Below are 23065 nucleotides of genomic sequence, written 5' to 3' on the forward strand. Positions count from 1 at the left end.
CTAAAAGCGCTTATTTTCTTGCCATGCGTGAAACGGCTCCAATGGAGAAATATGCACAAGTATACTTGGATGAAATTGTTGCAAGACATGGTGTGCCACTAAAGATCATTTTCGATCGTGATACTCGCTTCACTTCTCACTTTTGGGCGAGTATGCAACATAAATTGGGATCTCGAGTTGCTCTCAGCACAGCCTATCATCCCCAGACAGATGGTTAGACGGAGAGAACAATCCAAACAGTAGAAGATATGCTTCGTGCATGTGTCTTGGAGTTCGGTGGTAACTGTGATAAATATTTACCTCTTGTCGAATTCTCGTATAATAACAGTTACCACGCTTCAATCAAAATGCCACCATATGAGGCATTATATGGTCGCAAGTATCGTACTCCATTATGTTGGCGTGAAATAGGACAAAAAATCCTTGGAGGCCCTGAAATGATTCAAGACACCACCGACAAGATTCAAATTGTACGAGAAAGAATGAAAGCCGCCCAGGATAGACAAAAGTCCTATACGGAAAAGAGGAGGCGACCAATAGAATTCCAAGTGGGTGATTTCGTAATGTTGAAGGTATCCCCATGGAAAGGTCTTATGTGATTTGGAAAGAAAGGAAAACTAAGTCCTAGATTTGTTGGTCCTTTCAAAATCCTTCAGAGGATTGGTAAACAAGCATACCGCTTGGAATTGCCTGAAGATTTGGCAGGTATTCATGATGTCTTCCATGTGAGTTATCTACGCAAATGCTTGAACATCTATGATGAGACAGTTCCATTATCCGAGGTGAAATTGGATAATAAGTTAACTTATGTAGAAGAGCCTGAAGAAATCGTAAACAAAAGAACTACTAAGCTACGTAATAAAGAAGTAGAGTTGGTGCTTGTCAAGTGGAAACACCATCGAGGCCCGAACTATACTTGGGAGAATAAGAATGAGATAAGAGCGAAATATCCCCATTTATTTTAATCGATGTAATTTCGGGGACGAAATTCTCAAAAAGAGGAGGTATTTGTAACATACACGTTTTGAAATCGTGTTTTAAGTAAATAATATTATGAAATATTATGTGATATTGAGTATTGAGTTCTAACAGATAGTTTTTACTAGAAATGAAGTAAAACTATGTTTAGAATCACTCATAAATTATTGGAAGTCTTATTAGATTCCAATTAAAAGCCAAATAGTGAAATTTAGCGAAAATATAAAATTTTAAATAAGTAAAATTTTATTATTGAAAGTTGTAGATAATCTCGTTAGAAACATGCAGGCGAAAACCTCGTCGAAATCCGAGTTATAACGAAGAAGTTATGACCAATCGTAGATCCGCGACAAAACCGGCACAGTGCCGAATGACGTAAAAAGTGAGTTTTTGATAAACTACTTTTTAGCCTTAGTGATCTAAATGAAAGTCGTAGTATTCGTTAAACCGAGAATTTTGATAAAAAGAACGCCAAAATCTGACTTCGTATGAAGAAGCTATGATTTTTCTAAGTTTCAGCTTAACAGTAGACAGCTAAAAACTCGAATTTTAGATCGAGAGATTTTTAGCCGACACAACCTAAACGAGAATCGAAGGTCTCGTCATTATCAGTACAACGGTAAAAAGTCCGACGAAAACGGACGTCGGATGAAGAAGTTATGAATTTTTAACGGATTTACCAGTCCCGGTCTGTTAAAAATAATAATATAAAAATAAAGTCAAAATTTTCCAACGAAGTCTAAAAGAAAGTTGTAGAGCATAATTTTCTCTACGCGTGCATATAAAGAACGTCAAAAACGGAGCCCGTATGAGAAAGTTATGGATTTTACAAGATTGGGCACAATTTTCGAGAAAATTCGCATAAATAGTGACAGCCACGTCACCCTCGTTCTGAGTTGGCCACGTGTCCGAAGCAGCTGTGTGGCATGTCCGAGAAGCGACGCGTGTCGCACAGGTGTCCGAAGTCGTCACGTGATCTCGCATGCTTCCCTCGTGATCCGACCCACGTGTTGGTTCCTGATTCGACCGAGGATGTTGGCCCGATCCGAAGCAGTAGCCGCGTCATCCGACCAATCCGAAGCGCACAGCTGTCCGTTCGAGCCTCGCCCTGCTGCCACCTGTTCCGAGCCTCGCAGCCACCTGGCCCTTCCCCCTCGCTTCGGATCCGAGGCTCGCACCTATATAAGGGGTGCGAGACCTCCCGGGTAAATGTTTGAAATTTGGCAATTTTCACCCCTAAACTTTTATTTCTTCTACTCCCACTTCCCCCGAAACCCCGGTATTAATTCCAACGCCCGAAACACACCCCGAAATTCCCTAGAAGCCCGAAAAATTTATCTTTTCGGTTTCGAAGCCCAACCCTCGCAGGACCCGGTTTTCAAGAAAACTCCCGGTTTTCAACGAAGAAAGTCATATTTAGAGCCGAAGTGCTGCCCGAATTACTATCTTAACCACCGGTTATTTCAAGGTGAGTTTAATATATAGGAACAATTGTATGTTATGTGTTATATGTGCTATGTGCTTTTCCATGTTATCATCTCGAGTTATTATTTCTGCTATTTTTATAGCAAGGCTGTACCTCTAACCACGAAGTGTATGACATAGGCATCACTTGGGTATTGGTATGAACCGTTGACCATGAAGTGTATGACATAGGCATCACTTTGGCTTCAGCAGTATGCTAAGATCAGGCTGAAAGCCTGAATATTCTAGCAAAATGATATTCCTGAGTATTTTCTGTGCCATTTGTGCTGAAACTTTATTGATTGTATATCAAGTATGGAAATTATTATGTCTCATTAATTGATATGGAAAGCTTGTCGCATTATGCCTTTGTTGTTCCTTGATCCTCTTTGCCTCTGTCATATTGAAGTATATATATGGCATAACGTTATATTGCCTCTGATAGAAGATTTTTGAATAGTTTGAAACTATTGTATTGATAGAAGACTTTCGAATAGTTTGAAACTATTGTATTTTGCACTCTCATATGTATAAAACTATAGAATCCTGGGAAGTTATGTAATATATAACACTATGAAATAGTGGGTTTGTATCCAGTAGTTTGTAATCACTTTATCAATATAAAATATTGTTTTTATTAATATGCACGTAGCATGTTTCGGAGTAACAATTGTCAAATATGAAAGTGTTGGTCTTTCAATAGCTATTGGGCCTATTGGGCTAAGATGGGTTGGAAACCCTAATTAGGGTTTGGAAAACCCTAATGTCATGAAACCCTAATTTGTCGGGACCGCATCGGGATTATTTAATGAACTTAAAATATTAATTAATAATCATTGCAAATTAACCAAAGACCATGTGGGACTTAATGGATTAAGTCCTTAAGGGGTTAAGTAGGGACATTTAACCCTAATCATCATTTTATGTGAAACCCTAATTTCACTTGGGCCTTAAGTTGGGCCTTTCTATTGGGCTTTTAGTGATTGGGCCAATAATGGGCCATCCAAGAATAATCTTATGGACTATAATATGTAGATGGGCTTTAAGGTAAGGCCCATATGAGGGGTTGGGCCCATTTTGGAAAATTGGGCTGTAGATGGGCCATAGTTTGGGCCTTAATGATTATATGATATTGGGCCATTAGAAATGCCAAATGTTTGACTGGACTTTTTGGTTGGGCCTTAGAATAATGCAATGTAAAGGTTCAGGCCCAATTTGGAAAATTGGGCCATATGTTGGGCTTTGAGCCATAGTTGGACTTTTGGGCCTTTGGATTGGGCATTGGGCTTGAATCAAGCCAAGTTAGGGGTAGAGTGGTCTTTTACCCCCAAGCATGGACTTATGATTATGAGTTGGAACCCAATTATTAATTGGGTATTGTTTGATGTTGACAGTTCGGGAACCTATCAACTAGCACTGGAGTTTTATCTGCGGGACTTCAGCAGTGTCAGGTGAGTCTTCTCACCATACCAATTGGTCTAAGGCACCAAGGTCGGCCCATTTTATGATATGTGGTACACTAGCTGAAGTTGTATTATATGGCATGTTAGTTGGTTATGTGCTAGGAAGTATGTTAGTGGTATATGTGGTATGCTTTATGGAAGACCACGGGAGAGCCCATGGCACCTGGATGTAAGACTGTAACATCCCAAAAATACAGTCTAAAAAAAATTCGTTTTCATTTAATAATAAAACCATAGTCATCGAACATCATATAAAAATCATAAACAGTGTATCTCAAAATATCGTAACAATTATCAAAATATCAGAGTATAAACATACCATGCTGAACAGATGGTGTGTGCACTGCAATCGTCCCGAGCTCCTCTTTTGAAAACTAAGTACCTGAAACCAAAACTGAAAACCGTAAGCACGAAGCTTAGTGAGCTCCCCCAAACTACCACATACCATACAATAACATATAAAGCACATACTGAGCCTTGCCCACTGCATCGGACCGAAGTCCGGAACTAACTAGGGCCTTGCCCACTGCATCGGACTGAAGTCCGGAACTAACTAGGGCCTTGCCCACTGCATCGGACCAAAGTCCGGAACTAACTAGGGCCTTGCCCACTGCATCGGACCGAAGTCCGGAACTGTATCGAACCGAAGTCCGGAACTGACTAGGGCCTTGCCCACTACATCGGACCAAAGTCCGGAACTGATTAGGGCCTTGCCCACTGCATCGGACCGAAGTCCGGAACTGCATCGGACCGAAATCCGGAACTGACTGAACATAGCATAACATAATCATAGCATATAATATGAACACATATACCGCATACTGCATCGGACCATAGTCCGGGACACATAACACATACCATGCATGTATCACAAAGACACCAAGCATACTGAACTACTGCATCAGACTGTAGTCCGGAACTACTGCTAACTAAACGGGCCGGCATTATGGACGTAGACCCGTTCCTACTGGAAGGAAAACTCACCTCGTAAGGCTGGCTACTGAAATGCTGCTCGGGAACTGTCTGACTGCTGCTCCGGTAACTCCCTGGCTACAATTCCCAAAAGACACTTAATCAGACACTGATAACTAATCTTAGCGTAAAATGACCATTTTACCCCCTGGTCAAAGTCAACAATCCGTTGATCTGACTCGCCGAGTTGGGCCGCCAACTCGTCGAGTCCCTATCTTTCCTTCTACTCCCCTTCCCGACTCTACTCGTCGAGTTTAACCAAAACTCGACGAGTTCTCCTTCTTTACTGATATCCTGCCAACCTTCATCTGACTCACCGAGTTGTATGATCAACTCGTTCAGTTCACCTTCAACATAAGAACACGTCCAGTCTGTGACTCGCTAAGTTGTATGAAAAACTCGTCGAGTCTGTTCTTACGGGTAAGGAGATTGCCTTGGACTCGCCGAGTCAGGGCGTAGACTCGCCGAGTCCCTCTACACTCAGATCCATGTCTTAACTCACCGAGTCTTTACTCCACTCACTAAACAGACTCGTTACTACTGAACAGGGAATCTAAGACTCGCGACCTGACTCGCCGACTCAGGGCGTAGACTATCTGAACACGTAAAGTCAATTCTAATCAGTTTTAGTGCATCCAATTCATAGATCTGGGTCTCTGAGACTATCTGAACACGTAAAGTTGCTAAATTTACGTGTATCTATGATGCAATGAAGCAATAACACTCAAACTTGGCTATTATGGGGGTTACTTGTCTAGAACAAAGCCATGGCTGCCAAAAGGTGGCCTTCTTGAGCTCCTGGAACTCAAGAGAGGCTAGATCCGAGATATGGCTTGATTACTAAGCTTCATCACTAGGGATTTGGGGTTTTTGAGCTCAAAACCATCAATTTGGGGACAAACTAGATCTAGCAATACAATAACCAAGATGAAAGCTTTATTACCAGAAAGGATGGCCAAAGAGGAGTATAATATGGATCTACTTCTTCTTCCTTAAGTTCTTCTACCTTCTCCTTCTTGTTCTTCTTGCTCTACAATGCACCAAGATTCCTTCACAAGGGCAAAGATCACTCACACACACTTCAAGGAGGCTAGGGTTTCGGGAATAAGTGTCTGAGAGGTGAAGGAGGCTGGTTTGGGGCTATAATGGTGTTTAAATAGGGTACACACCCTGAAAATTAGGGCTTCATCCAGACTGGCGGACTCGCCGAGTCGGGAATAACAGACTCGTCGATTCGCCACGCTAAATCCACGTGCAGACCCACTGCTACTCGACGAGTTAGGGCTACTGACTCCTCGAGTAGCTTCTAAAACAAGAAGTATAATAATAAGAAATGCGTACCAGGAACGGGGCGTTACAATTCTCACCCACTTATCTTAGACTTCATCCTCGAAATCCGCTACGGCCAGCACTCCCGCAATCTGCTCACAACATTTCTTTCTGGTGAATACATCTTCCATTGGATTCGAATCTCGAGAGATCACTTTCATTCATCTTCCGGCCGGTCATTAAGCCAAAACTAATCCGTGAAGCTAAGAACCTCGCGGGCACTCTACTCACCAACAATCCTAAGAACACGCCTCTTTCCCAACTGATAATCCTTTCGGTATGCTGGACATCCTATGGGTTCACCCCTTTCTCCTGCGCGTTCACTGGCCTTCCCAAGGCAAATTCCCAAAAACAACAACCTTTACTTCCTCTGTGAAGGACATACCCTTCGCTGAACCTACCTTTCCAGCCACTCCCACTGCTGGTCAATTCACTGATACATACTGAGTGCTTTCTCTTTCTCTATACTGATGCTGAAAGCCCCTCCCAGCGGATGGATCAGATAATCCTTCGAGTAAAAGATTCATCCCTGCAACGGTTAGACTCATACGAGAGCTGCGCAACAGGATCCAACCCTTCCCTCTGAGATTATTCAACCCTGCTGTGAGTGGCGTAGCACCTCTCGGTCAACTAGCTGCTCCATATAAGAATTCCCTTATACTACCCCTGTCCGAAGATCCTGCTATCTCTTATCCGCTTTCCGGATGAACCGGGACCGCTCAGGTCCCAACTAAACTATCATCCTTTTGGTTACCGGACTCCCACCGATTACTAAACCCAAACTCAATCTCTCAGTCGCTCCCAGCGACTTCCAAAGAAACTTCCACTATCTAAAACTGCTTTATCTATCTTACATAGGAAACGGGACCTCCCAGATCCTAACTTCTCTATCCTCTATCTGGAATACCGGATTACACCTGGTTACTAAACCACTAATCACTCTCTCAGTCGCTCCCAGCGACCTCCGCATAAAACTTCATCTACCGAAACTACTTTATCCACACTGACACTCATGGCTCTATAGATCCTAAAATCCCCGATCCTGTATCTTGACCCTAAGGTCTCTACCAGGTCCCACCTGTGCAACTATAATCATATGGGAATCGCCCACGGGTTTCACCCAAACTATATCTTAGAGCGGTCTCTCCCTCAAGTCTCACTTGTTTTGCTACTATCGCAAGGGCCTTGCCCACGGGTCCCACCCAAACCATACTACTGAGCGACCCTGCCCCCGGTCTCACCTATCTAGGGCTGCACAGGTCCTAAAACATCCTGAATCCTCAACGAACTATTCTTTCTCGATCTCTATCAGGCTGACTAGGAGATACAGGCCCTCACCCACACTCCTCTAACTGGCTACTAACAAATGTTGCGGCTATCCCGCAGTCTTACCACACTCCCCATGCTGACTATACACTGATTACTAATCCAAAAGCATCACATGCCGGACATTCACTCAATCTACATCTTGACTCAATCGAGTCATGCTGGCGATCCTCCAACCTGGTTTTCCAAACCAGCTATCAACTAACGCGAATACTACGGTCATCCCGTAGCCTCACTACACTTCCCATGTTGTCTACCTACTGGTGGATGTTATGGCTACACCCGCAGACTTACAACACTTTAACACTCTCTGGCTGCTAGTGAATGCTACGGCTACACCCGCAGACTTACAACACTCTAACACTGTCTGGCTGCTAGTGAATGCTACGGCTACACCCGCAGACTTACAACACTCTAACACTCTATGACTACTAGTGAATGCTACGGCTACACCCGCAAACTTACAACACTCTAATATTGTCTGGCTTCTAGTGAATGCTACGGCTACACCCGCAGACTTACAACACTCTAATACTGTCTGGCTGCTAGTGAATGCTACGGCTACACCCGCAGACTTACAACACTCTAACACTCTCTGGCTACTAGTGAATGCTACGGCTACACCCGCAGACTTACAACGCTCTAACACACTCTGGCTACTAGTGAATGCTACGGCTACACCCGCAGACTTACAACACTCTAACACTCTCTGGCTACTAGTGAATGCTACGGCTACACCCGCAGACTTACAACACTCTAATACTGTCTGGCTGCTAGTGAATGCTACGGTTACACCCGCAGACTTACAACACTCTAACACTCTCTGGCTGCTAGTGAATGCTACGGCTACACCCGTAGACTTACAACACTCTAATACTGTCTGGCTGCTAGTGAATGCTACGGCTACACCCGCAGACTTACAACACCGAATCACACTATGTCGAGCACTCACTCGACCTAACACTCAACTACACTTGGGTATTAACTGGGGCTCTAACCTGGTTCCTGAAACCTGTTTCCTAATGCCAAGGAAAGCGTAAACCAAATGTTGGAATGTTTTTCTGAACTCCCAACTCATCCAATCCTCAATCCAGATGACCACTCGACCGTCTCCCGTTCTGACGGATAAATCTCTAGCCGGATTTCCCAACCAGTCATCAGCTAATCGTGCATACACGAACTCAACTTCGGGAAGTTTTCCCAACTCCCCACTTACTTCTGCTCCTGAATACTTGGAGGGTTCTCCCCCCCCCCCCCACTTTGATTCAACTAGCTCCATACAGCTTACTGTCTGGGAAGGATTCCCATTTCTTCTTACCACTCCATGATCGTTTTGCAAAAAAACTGATGCTTACCGATGCTAGTGCTCCAAAACTAACCAATACCGTGACGCTACCGCCCCTGAAAACTAGATAAATACTTCCCGAGTCCCAAATCACACTTGCTACAGTGACTGCATCTTGAGAATCTGCTCTAAAGGGAAACATCTTCGAACTACTATTCCAACATCCATGGTATGCAAATGACATATAACTCAATCACAAGTAGGCCACAAAATTCCGAAATAGCCTTACCAATATCGATGCAGTAGCATAACAATAAATTCATGAACAAAAGCTGAATTTGGAATACATACCAGCGATCTATTGCGGCTCGATCTTGACTTCCTGTGGAACCATGGGCACTGAAGCCCGAACTCTCTCTGCCTCCAAAATAGGACAACGGGACTTGAAATGGCCTGGCTGGTGACAATGAAAACATATCTGATCCTTCTTACAATCCAGGTGTACATGCCCTCTTTCTCCACACTTGAAACACCTAAACTTGTGACAAGCAAACCCATGGGTTCCCCCACACTTGCCACACACCTCCATGCCTCCCTGACTCTCAACACCCAAGTATGTCAAGTTGGGTTCTCCGCCCTCTTCCGATCGTCCTGAGGTAAGTGCTCGCTTCCTTTTTCCGAGCTGCCTATCCAAACCAATCTCCTGCTCCTGAGTTACCCCGACTACTTCATCAACTGTCTGCGCAATCGATGTTTGACCTTGAAACTTGGTGGTTACCCTGCTAGTAACACGCTCTATAATGTCGGGTAACTCCTCGCTTACGGCTCGCGAAACCTCCACATCGATCCAATCCTGTAGTGAACTCTTCTGAAAACAAGGTGCATAACCCACCTCCGATCCCTGACGACCAGAGCTAATAACCGGATCCTTCCTCCCGAGGAATCCCAGAGATCCATACACATCGGGCCCCAGAGGAGCCCCTAACTTCCCCGCAGCAATCTCGGCCCGGAAGGCCTCGAGGCGGCTATCCAAAAGCTCCAAAACTCCCTCCTTGATTGTACCGAAGATCAAAGGAGTTTGATCCAGAATACTGCGCGTAATCTTAGTTGATACAAACTCTCTCATCTGCTCCTCGAGTTGACTGGCTCCTGAACCTGAGCTCGATCCTTCACCGGCGCCTGAACCGCCAACTGGCTTACCACGTAGTGTCACCATGCTGCAAACATATCATAACGACCATCTGAATACTAATATAACTGGAGGGATCGCATACACTACTAGTTCCCTGGTCTTATCTCAGCCTTTCTTGATTCGAGTACGGATCCTCTGCTTTCAGTAGTACGGGCCCATACTACCTTCCACATCTATCTGTACTTTCCTCAAGAACTGCCTTGACTCCACCAAGTCCCTTCTACTACTACTGCTGATCTAATGCTAAACTCATCCTAGGCTCGCCCCAGGGTAATCACCAACCCACTCTCCGCCATCAGTTGCATAAGAAGTCCCTGCTTTCTTCCCCTAACTAGCTCGCGAATACTATTACATATTACTCAGACTAGATAATTCTTCGAATGAGAGATCCTACTCTACAACGGTTGGACTCAGACGAGAGCTGCGAAATAGAGCTAGACTTAACCTTCAGAAATTATTTAGTCCTTGCAATATGCAACGTAACATATTCGTTTACTACTTAGTGAAAGATAACTAAGACTCCTAAAAGCACAAAGCAAGCAGCATTCGAGCATCGAGTACACATAATCAAGCATCTACTACTCTGGCTATCATACTGACTAATCTGTACTAGCATGCACTTCTCATAAAGCTGAACACATATAATAGGCACATAAGGCATCCTTCCTAGATCCTTAGTCCTGATCTAGCATGTTGGTCTGATGAAGCTAATAATCATAACATAGCATAAACTTGTATGGGTAATTTGGGAGTACTTACTTGAGTTCGGCTGATTGCATACACCACACCCTTTTCTCTTTTTTTTTCAAAATTCTTTTCGCTTTTTCTAAAAACTCTTTTCTTATACTTTTCCTAAAATTGTTTCCTTTTCTCAAAATCCTTCAGAAAAATGAGTTTTTCTTTTGAAAATTTCATACCACTTCCTCAGTTTGAGTTCAGACACACCCGAAAGTGTGCCTGAATCCCTCAAACCAAGGCTCTGATACCAACTTGTAACATCCCAAAAATACAGTCTAAAAAAAATTCGTTTTCATTTAATAATAAAACCATAGTCATCGAACATCATATAAAAATCATAAACAGTGTATCTCAAAATATCGTAACAATTGTCAAAATATCAGTGTATAAACATCCCAGGCTGAACAGATGGTGTGTGCACTGCAATCGTCTCGAGCTCCTCTTTTGAAAACTGAGTACCTAAAACCAAAACTGAACACCGTAAGCACGAAGCTTAGTGAGCTCCCCCAAACTACCACATACCATACAATAACATATAAAGCACATACTGGGCCTTGCCCACTGCATCAGACCGAAGTCCGGAACTAACTAGGGCCTTGTCCACTGCATCAGACCGAAGTCCGGAACTAACTACGGCCTTGCCCACTACATCGGACCGAAGTCCAGAACTAACTAGGGCCTTGCCCACTGCAGCAGACCGAAGTCCGGAACTAACTACGGCCTTGCCCACTACATCGGACCGAAGTCCGGAACTGCATCGGACTGAAGTCCGGAACTGACTAGGGCCTTGCCTACTGCATCGGACCGAAGTCTAGAACTGCATCGGACCGAAGTCCGGAACTGACTAGGGCCTTGCCCATTGCATCAGACCGAAGTCCAGAACTGCATCAGACCGAAGCCCGGAACTGATAAGGGCCTTGCCCACTGCATCGGACCGAAGTCCGGAACTGCATCGGACCGAAGTCCGGAACTGACTAGGGCCTTGCCCACTGCATCGGACCGAAGTCCGGAACTGCATCGGACTGAAGTCCGGAATTGATTAGGGCCTTGCCCACTGCATCGGACCGAAGTCCGAAACAGCATCGGACCGAAGTCCGGAACTGACTGAACATAGCATAACATAATCATAGCATATAATATGAACACATATATTGCATACTGCATCGGACCATAGTCCGGAACACATAACACATACCATGCTTGTATCACAAAGACACCAAGCATACTGAACTACTGCATCGGATTGTAGTCCGGAACTACTGCTAACTAAACGGGATGGCATTGTGGCCGTAGACCCGTTCCTACTGGAAGGAAAACTCACCTCGTAAGGCTGGCTGCTGAAATGCTGCTCGGGAACTGTCTAACTGCTGCTCCGGTAACTCCCCGACTACAATTCCCAAAAGACACTTAATCAGACACTGATAACTAATCTTAGGGTAAAATGACTATTTTACCCCCTGGTCAAAGTCAACAATCCGTTGACCTGACTCGCCGAGTTGGGCCGCCAATTCGTCGAGTCCCTATCTTTCCTTCTACTCCCCTTCCCGACTCTACTCGTCAAGTTTAACCAAAACTCGACGAGTTCTCCTTCTTTACTGATATCTTTCCAACCTTCATCCGACTCGCCGAGTTGTATGATCAACTCGTCGAGTTCACCTTCAACATAAGAACACGTCCAGTCTGTGACTCGCTGAGTTGTATGAAAAACTCGTCGAGTCTGTTCTTACGGGTAAGGAGATTGCCTTGGACTCGCCGAGTCAGGGCGTAGACTCGCCGAGTCCCTCTACACTCAGATCCATGTCTTAACTCACTGAGTCTTTACTCCACTCACTAAACAGACTCGCTACTACTGAACAGGGAATCTAAGACTCGCGACCTGACTCGCCGAGTCCTTTACATGCAGTTTCTATTCAGTCGATTCTAATTAGTTTTAGTGCATCCAATTCATAGATCTGGGTCTCTGGGACTATCTGAACACGTAAAGTTGCTAACTTTACGTGTATCTATGATGCAATGAAGCAATAACACTCAAACTTGGCTATTATGGGGGTTACTTGTCTAGAACAAAGCCATGGTTGCCAAAAGGTGGCCTTTTTGAGCTCCTGGAACTCAAGAGAGGCTAGATCCGAGATATGGCTTGATTACAAAGCTTCATCACTAGGGATTTGGGGTTTTTGAGCTCAAAACCATCAATTTGGGGACAAACTAGATCTAGCAATACAATAACCAAGATGAAAGCTTTATTACCAGAAAGGATGGCCAAAGAGGAGTATAATCTGGATCTACTTCTTCTTCCTTGAGTTCTTCTACCTTCTCCTTCTTCTTCTTCTTGCTCAACAATGCACCAAGATTCCTTCACAAGGGCAAATATCACTCACACACACTTCAAGGAGGCTAGGGTTTCGGGAATAAGTCTCTGAGAGGTGAAGGAGGCTGGTTTGGGGTTATAATGGTGTTTAAATAGGGTACACACCCTAAAAATTAGGGCTTCATCCAGACTGGCGGACTCGCCGAGTCGGGAATAACAGACTCGTCGAGTCGCCACGCTAAATCAACGTGCAGACCCACTGCTACTCGACGAGTTAGGGCTACTGACTCGTCGAGTAGCTTCTAAAACAAGAAATATAATAATAAGAAATGCGTACCAGGAACGGGGCGTTACAAAGACCATGTGGAGAGCCCATGTCTTTCCTACTATGTTTTAGTGTTTATTGTAGATTCACTACTGGTTTGTCTGGTATGCATATATATATGGTATGCTAGTGATTACGTGGTATGCTAGTTGTCTTTGTGATATTTGCATGGAAGACCATGGGAAAGTCCATGGCACTCAGATGTAAGACCATGTGGAGAGCCCATGGCTTTCCTATCAAAGACGATGGGAGAGCCCATGACACTTAGGTGTAAGACCATGTGGGGAGCCCATGGCATCCTTGAGTAAGACCCTGAGGAGGAGCCCACGACATCCATATATGTTGATATGTATATATATGTGATTAATATGGTTTATTCAGCTTTTATAGCTAATATGGATTATGTGATTATGTGGAATGTGTGGGGTATGCCCTGGGGAACTCACTAAGCTTTGTGCTTACAGTTTTGTTTATTGGTTTCAGGTATCATCGATTTGGAAAGAAGGGCTCGGATTGATCGCAGTGCACACACCTATGTTTTCCGCATTGAATGATTTTGGGATGGACTCTGATAAATGTTTTTAATTAACGTTGTTTTGGATGTTTGGAATAAATGATATCTATGTTTTGACTATATTAAAAATGAAATTTTTACCCTTGATTTTTGGGTCGTTACAATATCGGCCGAGAAGCTAGCCGAGATCTACGTACGTGAGGTAGTGGCACGACATGGAGTGCCGGTTTCGGTTGTGTCAGACCGAGATGTTCGTTTCACTTCCAGATTTTGGAAGCGGTTTCATAACGAGATGGGTACTCGTCTTCACTTCAGTACCGCTTTCCACCCTCAGACTAACGGGCAGAGTGAGAGGGCGATTCAGACTCTAGAGGACATGCTGCATGCGTGTGTATTGGATTTTGGAGGCAGTTGGGATACGTATCTTCCGTTAGCGGAATTTTCGTATAACAACAACTACCACGCTAGCATAGATCGACCTGCCTTCGAGATGCTCTATGGGAGGAAGTGTAGGACCCCAATCTGTTGGGGCGAGGTCGGTCAGAGAGTCATGGGGAGTACCGAAGTGGTACTCAAGACCACTGAGAAGATCCAGCAGGTCCGAAGCAGGCTTCGGACTACTCAGAGTCGGCAGAAACATTATGCCGACAAGCGCCGTTCAGACTTGGAGTTTCAGGTAGGAGACATGGTCCTCCTGAAGGTGTCACCTTGGAAAGGTGTCATCCGGTTCAGGAAGCGGGGCAAGTTGGGCCCTAGGTACATCGGATCGTTCATGGTTTTCGCTCAGGTGGGCCGGGTTGGTTATCGTTTGGATCTTCCAGCAGAGCTTAGCCAGATCCACAACACTTTTCATGTCTCTCAGTTGCGGAAGTGCTTAGTGGATGACTTCGTAGTTGTGCCTTTAGAGGATATTTAGGTTGATGATAGCCTGAACTACATCGAGAGAGCAATAGCCATTCTCGACAGGAAGACAAAAGAGTTGAGGAACAAGAGGGTAGAGCTGGTGAAGGTGCAGTGGCAGCACCACAAGGGCTCGGAGTGGACTTGGGAGCCCGAGGAGGAGATGAGGGAGCACTACCCAGAGTTATTTCCAGGCACAGCGGACTTCGAGGACGAAATCTGATTCAAGTGGGGGAGAATTGTAACATCCGTCACTTGAGGTAATAATTATTTTAAATATTTGTAATTTATTGTTGGGCTATGGAATGAGTATTGGATTCTTGGGTGGACTTTAGCAAGTGGGCCGATAAGATTGGGCTGCCCGAAGACGTAGGTTGGGTGTAAGCTTGGCGTACGCGGGGCGTAGAGCAACATTGGATGCGGGGGGGCGGAGGTGCGTATGCGTAGCGTACGCAAGCAGACTCCAAACCCTAATTTTTAGGGTTTAAGCCATATAAATACAACATTATGACTCAAACCCTAGCCTCCTCACCAGCCTCTCAACCTCAGAAACCCTAGATAGCATCTCTTTCCTCATCATTGTGTGTGTTTTGCCTTGTGAAGCTTGTTTTGGAGATGTGGAGCATGGAAGGAGAATAAGAAGTTGAAGAAGAAGAACTTGAGTAGCTTGAGCTCAAGGATCTGGGATAACACCACCATTTGGCACTCATTTGAGGTAAAAAGCTTTCAACTTGCCTCACGAATGCTTAGATATATGTTAATGGAGTTTTGGACCTTTTTAGGTACCAAGAATGGATTTTTATGGCTCAACTTCGTATCTAGGCTTAGGGTTGCCACCCTTAGTGATATATGAGTCCCATGAGTAGTAAAGTTTCGATCTTTAAGGTCCTTTTGTGAACATGCATGAGTTCTAGTCATTTCCATGGAAGTTAGTTGCTATATTCCAAGTTTGGGTCCATTTGGTGGGTTGCAAGCCACCAAGTAATCGACTTTATGAGTTAGGACATGTTAATGGACTCAGATATGTAATTTGGACTTAAGGTCTTGAAGGATTAAGCACTTTTGAGGAATATGGCTTAACAGGGTGGTACGCTGGGCGTACAAGCCAGTACGCGCAACGTACAATCCATACAGCCTGTACGCCTAGCGTACAGAGGAGTACGCCCGACGTACTCGCTGAGTTTGGACTTCACGACATTTGGGCCTCGGTTTGGGTCAAACTTTTGACTTCTTAGCTTTTGGGCCTTAGTAGGCCATAAGGAGTCAGTTATTGGGCCAAGGATATATTTGGACTTTGGGAAAGGACCATTTGAGGAGTTGGGCCCATTTTAGAAAATTGAGCCATTAGTGGGCCATTAGGGGCTTTGGAAAGATTAGATGGAATTGGGCCTTGGATATGGTCCAAATTAGACCAAGGGGTAAAATGGTCATTTTACCCTAAGAAGGATTATCGATTTTGACTAAGTGTTGTTGTGATAATGATAGTCGGGGAGTCGTTGGAGCAGCCGTTGGGGATTCCTTACCGTGAGATTCGACACTCAGCTTTGCGAGGTGAGTTTGCTCCTAGGAACGGGTCTAAGGCACTAATGTCGGCCCGTTTATGTATGTTAGCATGCGTCGGACTTCAGTTCGATGCCGGGCAGTTCCCGATGTAGGTTTATGTGTTTATATGCTTCCAAAATTCGGTGATGTCGGGGAAAGCCCGGGGAATGTTTGTATGCTTGATGTCTTCGTGATTCTTTCATGTGCTTATTTATATGTTCTGGACTTCGATCTGATGTCGGGGAAAGCCCGAGGAATGTTTATATGTTATGTTATATGTTTCCGGATTTCGGTCCGATGCCGAGCGGGGCCCGAGGAATGTTTATATGTTTATGTTATGTGTATTTGTTGATTGTATACCGAGCTTTGCTCGATGCCGGGTGGGGCCTGCTGCTGGATTTCTGTCCGATGTCGGGCGGTGCCCGACGCCAGACTTCGGTCCGATGCCGGGTGGGGCTCGATGTAGCGGCCAAGGCCCATGTTATGTTATTATGTGATTATGTGATGATGTGTATGGTATGTGGTAGTTGGGGAGACTCACTAAGCTTCGTGCTTATAGTTTTCAGTTTTGATTTCATGTACTTCCGGTAGGAAGGGGAAAAGCTCGGGATGACTGCAATACACACACCATTTGTTTAGCATGAGATGTTTTACTCTGATATATTGACATGTATTTTGATATGATACTCTGATTTGATACGACGACTTATGTTTTTGGATGAAATGATTTGGAAACTATGGTTTATTTAATAATTAAAAATGAAATTTTTGGTCATGATTTTTGGGATGTTTCAAGGATGCCCTGAAAAATGCATTTCATGTAGGGATATGTTGTAGCCTTGCTAGAATTTCCCGACGTAAGTTAGATTTGCAAGTCGTTGGTAGTATAACTTCATATACATGATCATACTAAAATAATAGTAAAAAAAGTTAGCATAAAACATTCTGGAAGCTTGGTTCGGAAAAGTTCTTTGTGCTACAGATTAGTTAGATGTGTTGCACACCGGTTCTTAGTGTTTCAGACAAATTCTTTGTGTTCCAGACTACTATATCATGTTCCGGACATGAATTTCAACCATAAAGGAACATATCCTCATTTTCAATGCAAAATATGACGAAATATTTACTTTTACTTGATATCTAGGTATTTGACCCTAAGTTAAATGTATTCCAGAGAAGTTCTTCATGTTCCTGACAAGATCATCGTCTGTCGGGCAATTATTTACTGTTGTGGCTTACAATTTTATACTATCGAAATTGATAGAATGTTAACAAAACATATAAATACACATAACATACCCACAACACAACTTTTTCATCATCTGAAGCTATTTTCTTCAACAAACAATGAATTCATTACTATTACCAGATGTAGTCGATATCACATTCTGGAAACAAGATCTAGTGGATATCACATTCTGGAAATAAGGTGTATATATATGGGGGACGACTAAAACCGATTAGGGTATGTATGCCTCATTTCGAAAGTTGATTGTTTAAAAAAAATTATTTTTAGCTAGTTTCTTTAACTTTATCTTCAAGGACGAAGCTTGCTTGCGGGGGGGGGGGGGGGGGGGGGGGGGGGCCCTCTTGATTTTTTTGTTAGAAATAGCTCTTACTCTTTAGTTTGTACTTTTGGACCGGAATAAAGAAGAAAATTTTACTCTTTACTTTACATATTTAGCCTAAAAATATAAAATTTATGATGCGGCCCCCCTCCTCTCCGATTGTCATATATATTATACTTTCGCCCTCCATAATAAATGTCCAAGCTCCACCACTGTTTATCTTCACATATGGTTAATTATCTGTTAATATCTATGTGGCTAGTTTTGTTAATATCCCTTATTATAATCGATAAATATCTAAAGGAGAATTTCGTATATACCCTTATTAAACGCTAAAATATCTAAATGACAACACGTTACATAACACACAAAAAAAAATAAATAAATAAATAAAAATCAATTGTAATAGCAACAAAACAAAAAATAGATGTGACAATAAACGTAAACCATTTTACTATTTCTTAAGAATGTAAGCCTTTTGTTGTATACTAAAAAGGTCAACCACTTTTTTTTTTTTTTTTTTTATAATAACGTATTAATATAATATATTAGTTCACGAATCCATGATGCAGCAATAGTCGTCGACATAGTCTCTACTCTTCCCATTGGCCAATTCTACGAACAAACGAGTACAAGTTTACTTTGACTTGGCCAAACGTCTCAAAAGTCAACTCCTCCACCCTGCAATAATAATCTTTATTTACTCCTCCATGTGACCTTGTCTATCCATTGACATCATACCACACAAGAGAAAGATGGGGAAGTTGATGCACAGCACCCAAATCCAGCACTCATCTCACCCGCATCTCCTACAACTATCATCTTCCCTTCACCTTCACAACCACCCTTCCGCCACCTGTGCCGGCTGCAATCACAACATCTCTCCACCGGAGCACATCTACACCTGCACACCCTGCAACTTCTTCATCCATCCATCATGTTCCAAGTTTCCAGACTTAATAACACACCCCGCCCACCCCGCCCACACCCTCTCCCTCCTCACCACCCCTATCTACCCCGGTGGGTTCTTCCGGTGCGATGCCTGCTCCCAACACGGAACTCGGTTCAGCTACCATTGCCATACCTGTGATTTTGATTTGCATGTTCTCTGTGCTTCCAATCCCATGAGGGTCACACATCCTAACCACCCCCACCCCCTTGGTCTTACTTTTGCCTCTCCGTATGGGGAAAAGTTGGGGTTTTCTTGTGATGTGTGCAGTCGCATTGGCTCTGGCGACCAGTGGCTCTACCGCTGTGTTTCTTGTGAATTTGATGTTCATTTACAGTGTGCCACCGCGAAGGTTCCTACTCCTCCTGCTCTGCAGCATCATCACTCGTTTTCAGCTGGTGGGGCTCCGGTGGCTGGACAGGGTCTCACGCATAGCATGAGTGCTCCGCCGCAGGCTCTGCAACATTATCAGTCGTTTCCAGCTGGTGGAGCTCCGATGGCTGGACAGGGTCTCACTCATAGCATGAGTGCTGGGCGTGTTCAAAGTCAGTGGCAACCACCACAGACTCCGGTAGCTGGTGGTGTCCAAGTCCAAAGTTACCAGCGTCCCGTACAGTCACCGACACAAGTTGGCGGTCAAAATTACCAGATGGCACAACAACCTGCAGGACCTGCTGTTGCCAATCAAGGTAATGGATTGGGAGATGTAATGGTGGCGGGGTTTGTCGATGGTATGATGCAACAACTGGGCCAGGATTTTGTCCAAAGCCTTACAGGAGGAGGAGGAGGTGGTGGTGGCGGGGGTGATGTGGTCAACATTGACGTTCAAAGCAATGTCACTTATGAAGACTATGGAAACGAATAATTCAATGGAAGAAGTTTTAAATGGATTTCTAAATGCATGTATGGTTTGCCTACTTGTGCCGGTCTATTTTGTTTTTTTACAATCTATGAGGCTGTTACTTTGAAAGGGTAATACAATAAGCAAAGTAATAAGTTAATCATGGTAGATTGCTTGGTTGTTGTATGGATGGAATGAATTTTTTATATAATTTTTTTATTTTGTATATAAATACTCCATAAATTATCTAGTTATTATTAATAAAATTTCTATTTACAAAAGGTATTAAACTCCCGTGTAAGACGACGATAAAATCAATTTTTTTTGAACTATTTATAAAAAATAAGATTGTGTTTTAATTAAAATCGTATATGGGTACATATAAACAGAATTGTTTAAATTGCAATTTCATTTCCATTGCTTGGAAACAAAATTGTGAGTAAGGAATAAAAAGTTAATAAAAGTAATGGAGTCGTGTTTTTTCAATAATGGATCAAATGAATATTAAATTCGAAAGGTAATTAGGTTGGAAAATAATTTTGAGTTTCGAGCTACTTTTTATGAAAAGTAATTCGAAATGGTAAACATTACATAACTTTTAGAGTTACAAAGTAGAAGTTTTGGAAAATATTTGATGTATCCAACAAAACCGATAAAATTAAGGAGTATCCCTGCCTTCTGCCCATGTTGACACATGTCATAAATACGTGGAGAATTTCTAACAAAATTGTTAATATTGTTTGCATCTATGCGAAAAATTGTAAAGAAGTCAACCGGATAGATATGAAAAATGAAAGAAAATTATTCCACATAAAGATGACATATCAAACGTGATTTGGTTTAGAGGAAATGATTCACCATCTCTATTGAAAGGTAATGGGTTACCTATCCTGACCCAGGTGGAAATTAGGAATAGAATAATCTACCTCTCTATTGAGAGGTAATGGGTTACGTATCCTGACCCAGGTGGAAATAAAGAATATAATAATTTACCGTTAAAAAAACATAAAGAGGACATCATAGAAAAAAAATCTAAAAACACAAATCTTTTAACAATATTCAAAATAAAAAAAAATTAGAGTTGCTGAGAATTTGATATTCCATACTAAGACTAATGGGAATGGTAACACTCCTAACACCTTGTCACATCAACTTTTTGAATGACACCTCATTTTTCTTCATTTAACACTTAATCTTAGCATTTGTTAGGGAGTGGTAACACTCCTAGCACTCCATTTATTTTAATTTTAATTTTCTAATTTAATTAAATTACTTTATTTTAATACACAAACATATTTTATGCACAAATATTAATCAAATTTTATTTTTTTAAACCACCAACAATTAATATAATATAAATCAATTACATAAAAATAAGTATAATATTTAAATGTCGGGTCCTTTTGGTTCTTTTAAATCAATGTTTGATGCTTGGGACCAAATTTGTAGAGAATTATCAAATGAGGGTTAAAAAGATTTAATTGAAATCACAGTTTTGAGAATGTGACTATATTTGTAAACAAAATTGTAGTGGGGGTAGGAATCATTTATTTGGAAATGAAGTTTTGGAATGGGCAATGGTTTGCTGAGATACACATATGAATGAAAATTGAGAACCAATACGATGCAGGCTTTTCTTTCTCTCTCTACTCGTCAAGGGATTATCGAATTGAAATTGACGAGTCCTATGGCGAGTTGTTAGGGATGGTGTTTCAATATTGTTAGCGAGGTTAGCGAGCTTGGTGGCGACCCCACTCTTGGTGGCGACCCCACTCCTTTTAGCCTGGATAATTTTAGACTGTCTGAAGAGTTCTATCATCTCGAATATATATATATATATATATATATATATATATATATATATATATATATATATATATATATATATATAAATAAAGTTCAAATGAAAACAATAAAAAAAAAAAAAAAAAAAATTAAGAACCGTAGGAACCATTTATTTTGATCAATTCTTTTGAACTTATTTTGCAAGAAAACCCTCTCAAACTCTCCCAACAACACTTTCATCTTTTATTGTATCAGATTTACACACTACACAAACTTTATCTTCTTCTCATCTCAAACTTGAAAAACACATAAACATTTCCACCAGTTGCCACCACCCCCTGCTGTCGCCGCCTCCGACCACCGAAGAACCACCGCCATCAGATTAATAAGCTCAGGTTGGCTCCAGATCTACAATTTCAGCTTCAGATCTATAATTTTCAGTTTTAGATCTACAATTTTTAGCTTCAGATCTACGACTTTAGTTTTCAGATCTATGATTTTCATCTTCAGATCTACGATTTTCGTATTCAGATCTACGACTTTCGTCTTCAGATCTATCATTTTCGTCTTCAGATCTACCATTTTCTCCTCTAGATTTATGAGCTCCGGCGAACGGTGATAACCACCACCTTTGTCCATCACTGTCACCACCAACGGAAACACGTATCTGACAAGATCTGATGAAAATACTTCTATATCCACCGTCGATCGCCACCTGGTCTAAGATCTGGAGTCACGAAATTGTTTCAGCTTCACTTTCCCTCTCTAAAACGCAAAACATCTTAGTTCTGGTGCGAGTTGGTTAGAGCTGATACCACCGTCATCACCGTCAACTTCGTTTCCACCATCGTTACCACCACTAATGTCACACCACATGTAGCACCCGATTCCTGGTACGTTTTTAAATTCAAGAACTTCATGTATTTCCTCTAGGACTCTCGTCGAGTAGAGTCGTGATTCGCGGGAAGTTTAAGTGGCCTACTCGACGAGTCGGGAGACCGACTCGGCGAGTAGGTGCTGTTTGAGTGAAACCCTAAATTTGAGGGTTTGCTCCCTATTTAAAAAACTTATCTCAGCCTCCATCGTCCCTATTACTCCCAGAAAGCATTATCTCGAAACCCTAGTCGTTATTAGTGTGTTTTTGAGCCTTGAGGTGTTACTTTGGGTGTTTGAAGCTTAAAAAGAAGGAGGAGGCTTGTGAGATCAAGGGGGAATCAGGAAGATCCAGAGCTTTGGGCATATTTCCAGCTTATTGGAGGTATAAAGCTGAACCTTATCTATTCTTTGTGTAGATCTTGATTGTGGTCCATTTTCCTCCATGTTCTAAGCCCTAGTGAGGATGTATTCGGGATTTAGAGTAAGGAATGAGTTTGTGCTTCATATCTAGGGCTATTGAGGGTTTTTATGGCATAAAGGTGCCCACCTTGTTGCGATAAACACCCCATGCACCTTGTAGACCACCTTTTATGGCTTTTTGAGCCAAGGGCCCCATGCATGCGCACCAAGTTTGGAACTTTACGTGTAAAATGGACATTAGGAGGCCAGATCTATGATTTTGGTGTGTTAAAACCCATTTAAATCGATTG

At 42.7% G+C, this 23065-nt stretch overlaps 1 protein-coding gene across 1 annotated transcript; it reads left to right on the forward strand.

Moving 5' to 3' along the window:
- The first annotated feature begins 18612 nt into the window (after positions 1–18612).
- On the forward strand, positions 18613–19926 carry LOC145128281 (uncharacterized). The gene has a single exon (XM_079063089.1). It carries the CDS (start codon positions 18660–18662, stop codon positions 19716–19718), a length of 1059 nt encoding a protein of 352 aa, XP_078919215.1. The 5' UTR covers positions 18613–18659; the 3' UTR covers positions 19719–19926.
- The last annotated feature ends 3139 nt before the right edge of the window (positions 19927–23065 follow it).

The sequence above is a fragment of the Lactuca virosa genome, chromosome 8 (assembly GCF_052849685.1).
Source record: "Lactuca virosa cultivar CGN04683 chromosome 8, Lactuca_virosa_CGN04683_v6, whole genome shotgun sequence".
NCBI classification, from domain to species: Eukaryota; Viridiplantae; Streptophyta; class Magnoliopsida; order Asterales; family Asteraceae; genus Lactuca; species Lactuca virosa.

Coding starts and splice junctions, on each gene's coding strand:
- LOC145128281 (XM_079063089.1), top strand. CDS start 18,660: ATGGGGAAGTTGATGCACAGCACCCAAATCCAGCACTCATCTCACCCG.